At 33.0% G+C, this 4,057-nt stretch overlaps 1 protein-coding gene across 1 annotated transcript; it reads left to right on the plus strand.

The window, feature by feature from the left end:
- Positions 1–657: 657 nt before the first annotated feature.
- On the plus strand, positions 658–4,054 carry LOC119674027 (protein espinas-like; the record flags this gene model as incomplete). Its single annotated transcript, XM_038085149.1, has 3 exons — positions 658–1,187; positions 3,559–3,672; positions 4,004–4,054. Coding segments are annotated over exons 1-3 (645 nt in total), but the record flags the coding sequence as incomplete, so codon positions are not given.
- Positions 4,055–4,057: the final 3 nt, after the last annotated feature.

A 4,057-nucleotide genomic window follows, 5' to 3' on the forward strand; every position in this document is an offset into this window, starting at 1 on the left:
AATGCAGATTCTCATTATCATCAAATTCATGTCAAAACCAAAGTTGCTGTAGCTGATGACTTGTATTATCATTTTTAAAAAAATTTCAGTCATTGTGATTTAGTTCCAACCCAAATAACACATCAAACAGTATATCATCCAAGTTTTCTTTCATCATAACTTTGTTGGGACATTATGTGTTTATAATTGCATCCTCCGGTGGCGAAGTATATGTACCAGCTTTCACATATACTGAACCTTTATGAACCTGATCCCTTTCCCATCATCTGATTCAGCTCATAATTGTATCTTATGCGAAGATTTTTCTCACAATTTCACGCTCAAAGGTAGAAGTATTCTATATACTTCAATATTAATAGATGTTTGCTTGAATTAAATTGACCCACAGTAAAGTTAGTACAGAAGCTTAAACTTGATAATCTTTTCAGATAAAAAGAAACTATTCGTATTATTATAGAATTATGGTACATAGACTTCAAATATATTATTCATTAATGAGTTTTAATTTTTTCTAAGTCTAGATATAAAAAAAAACGTTCAATAAATGTTAGAAATATATATGTTATAAATTAAATTTTTATAAAAAAAATCCATATTAAAAAATTATTTATTGAATTTCTGTATATTTGTTTTGTTACAGTTTCTCAATTACTTCACTCTCAAACACTAAAGTAAGAACCCATCAGGAACTTTTAGACGAAGTCATAATGCAACAACCAATCAATTATTACACGCAAACTGAGAGTGAACTTTTACAATTGGAAGCGTCTGGAATACACTTGCCAGCTTATCAATTGCAAGCCGAATCCTTACAGCAACTACACGCACAAAGTCTACAACACAGCACAAGCAACGATCATTCAACTCCAACTTCATCAATCGCCACACCCACACCGATAGTAACAAGTAACTTAGAACCGCATTCGAACAGCAGTAATGGTGGCGGTAGCAATAGCACCACACCTGCACATTTTGTACCACCGCCACAACGTCGTTGTCAGCCGCCACCGAATTTGCCGCTGAGTTCAATTTCATCACCACTGCGTACTGCCAGTTACAAAACGGCAGCATATCTTCACAGTCATCATCAGCAACTGGATTTCCAACGTAACTCGCAGTCAGATGATGATAGTGGTTGCGCACTTGAAGAATACACTTGGGTACCACCAGGACTAAGGCCAGATCAGGTATGTTCAGTTAATAAATATTTTATTAAATTTTGATTAAATGTTCAGTGCACACATTTTTTGCTACCTTATTTTGAAGGGGACTTAACCGAAATATACTTTGATTATATCCCAATGCTTTTGCAATAAATTATATATTCTTGTCATAGTGGTATATCATGAAGGTGTGATGTCCTAATTAGATTCCCAGCGATTTGATAGTATTAGTACTTCTCACTTTAAATTAGTCTACAAACTAACAAAGGAATTGTTATAGTTAATGCCTATCCGCCAGAAGTAAATGAATGTCGCTTAGATGAACTTTGCTAAAAATGGGCTGCATTGTAGATCAATGTAATTTGTTGATTATACTGCAATTTTCGTATCAAGATATATAATATATTTTTTTTCATTTTTATGATATATTTTTCTTAACAAGTATGGTAAGAATAATACCAAAGTCTATCATCTTCTATATTCAATGTTCATCACAACCCTACTATTGACTCCATCCAATACATAAGTAGCAGTCTATTTAAAACCCTATATAGTTTATTGTATTTTTCCAATATATAAGCAGCAGTCTATGTGGAAACCTGTATAACTTAAGTAGATCACGTTGTTTATTTTTTAGGAAGATTGTTTCAGTAATTGCCTCGTATTAGCAGATCAAGGTACTCAATTTAGCTTTCAAAAAAGTCCATAATATTTTTGCATAAATTTTATCTCTATTTTTAGAAAATCTTTTGAGTTTTGTTTTATTTACCTCATTCGCATTAGTTTTTTTAGACACGAAATTAGATTCAAAACATTTTTGCTTGGACACATGCTGGGTTATCTAACAAAAAATCTGTGCCTGTACATTCATATGGACATATGTTCGTCCATCGTTTTAATACGTTTCGGAATGCAGCTTTGATTGCTGGCAGGCAATTGATGAATTTTAGTCAACTTTTGGATTTTTTTTTGAAAATAAAATGAAAGTTTTATGCGCATGCATAAGGCTCAGATACTTTTTTTTGTTGAGTATCTGATAATTTGCTGTTTTCATAGCTTTTGCTGTAACTACAAGCGATACCCATTGGCTGAATTTCACTTTTATTGGATAATACATTTTATTACGTTTTGCAATATTTTTGCCTGCATTTTCATGGATCGTGCAAATATTTCCGTTCATTAGCAAAACAAAAATACAGTTTTTTCCAGTGGTACCGTCTGAGTTAAAAGTCAAAACTAGTGGCAAATAGCGCCCATTTAAATTAAAATGTAATTAAGTTCGGAGAGATTAATAACAATTTTAGTGTACATATAAAAAGTTATGAAAATGTAAAAAAATTTTTACTTGAAGAAAGTGAAAAGGTGTCGCGGCTTCGATGCTTATAAAAGTCCATTTATCGACTTATAAGTCATTTGCTTTAATTTAAATCAGTAAAAACTAAGATTGAAAATTATTGCTTTTAAGTCGCTTGTATTTAAATCTATTTAATCTTCTCACTTGCACGGCTCAAAAGGCGGAAACGGTAGACGACTCCTAGTTAATGTGATTTTAAGAAAACTAAGAGGCGTCCCCTAGCAAATGTTTCAGCATAGCAAACCTCATTTTTTTCACTACTATCAATACTTTTTATCTCCAATTTAAACGACATTTTTCCAAACTGCAAACAACCTCAATTAATAACACTTTCTGCTGCACTCCACCACTTTTCCTAGAAATGTCTGTCTCTCTAAAATTTAACTAACAAAATGGTACCAATATTGGCAATGAATGGCTGCAAGGCGTATCGAATTGCATCGAATCTCATCGAACTGTAATCGAAACTCAGCATGATTACGGCATACAGGAAAACAAATGGAAAACGCTGTATCCATTGGTCATGCGAGTTATTTAAGTTACGACGACGACGATGACTATGACGACGACGACCATTGAAATATGGCGCACCATTAAGTCAAAATGAAATTGGCCAGAAGCACTGCCACTTCGGTTTGGAAAGTGAAAGTATTTTTTATTTATGATTTCAGTAAAATTCACTTTTGTTACCAGTTAGCGTACACATAATTTGTTAACTTGTGAAGTAGCTGGAAAAAGGGTGGCGCCGCCAAATACTTTGAACACAAATGCGCTACAAACTGCGTCAAAAGGCTTCCTAAATCCTTAAGAGGTTACATGTATAATACTCCCCTCCTTCCGGGTATTGAGTATAATGTAGACTATTTACATTTATTTAGAAAATGTTGTAGAATTTCTTTGTTGCTACTTAATTTTTATTCAGTGGACGCCACTCATAGTAGACGCCATTCAAACCTATTGAAAAATTGCATTGCTAAGCTAGTCTTTGTTATTGGAGCGTACCAATTTAACAAATATTTCTTCTATTCTCTGCTCTTGCAGGTTCGTTTGTATTTCTCTCAACTGCCAGATGATAAGGTGCCCTATGTCAACAGTGCTGGTGAAAACTACCGCGTTAAACAATTGCTGCACCAACTACCGCCGCAAGATAACGAAGTAAGTAACAATAACTGAAGTTGGAAGAAAGAAATATGCACTTCAGTTCAAGTCCAAAAAAAGAAGTTTTCTTTTCCTACCAAAAAGGAATAAGGAAAAGGAATAAAAGTACTAAAGTATATAAAGAATATAATCGCAATATAGAAATTGAAAAGAAAACTTTTTCTTTTGAAAACGTGGAAATGAAATCCAAAAAACTTTTACTTTAAGTTTAAAAATTTATTTTTATTTCTCATCCTTTTTTATACTTGTGTAATTTTAAGTATCCGCCATTAATTAAAATTTACTACATTTCTTTTCATTTCAATTTTCCTTCGAATATGCTCCATAGGTACGCTACTGTCATTCTTTGAGTGATGAAGAACGCAAGGAGTTGCGTATATTT

The sequence above is a fragment of the Teleopsis dalmanni genome, chromosome 2 (assembly GCF_002237135.1).
Source record: "Teleopsis dalmanni isolate 2A chromosome 2, ASM223713v2, whole genome shotgun sequence".
Lineage (NCBI taxonomy): Eukaryota > Metazoa > Arthropoda > Insecta > Diptera > Diopsidae > Teleopsis > Teleopsis dalmanni.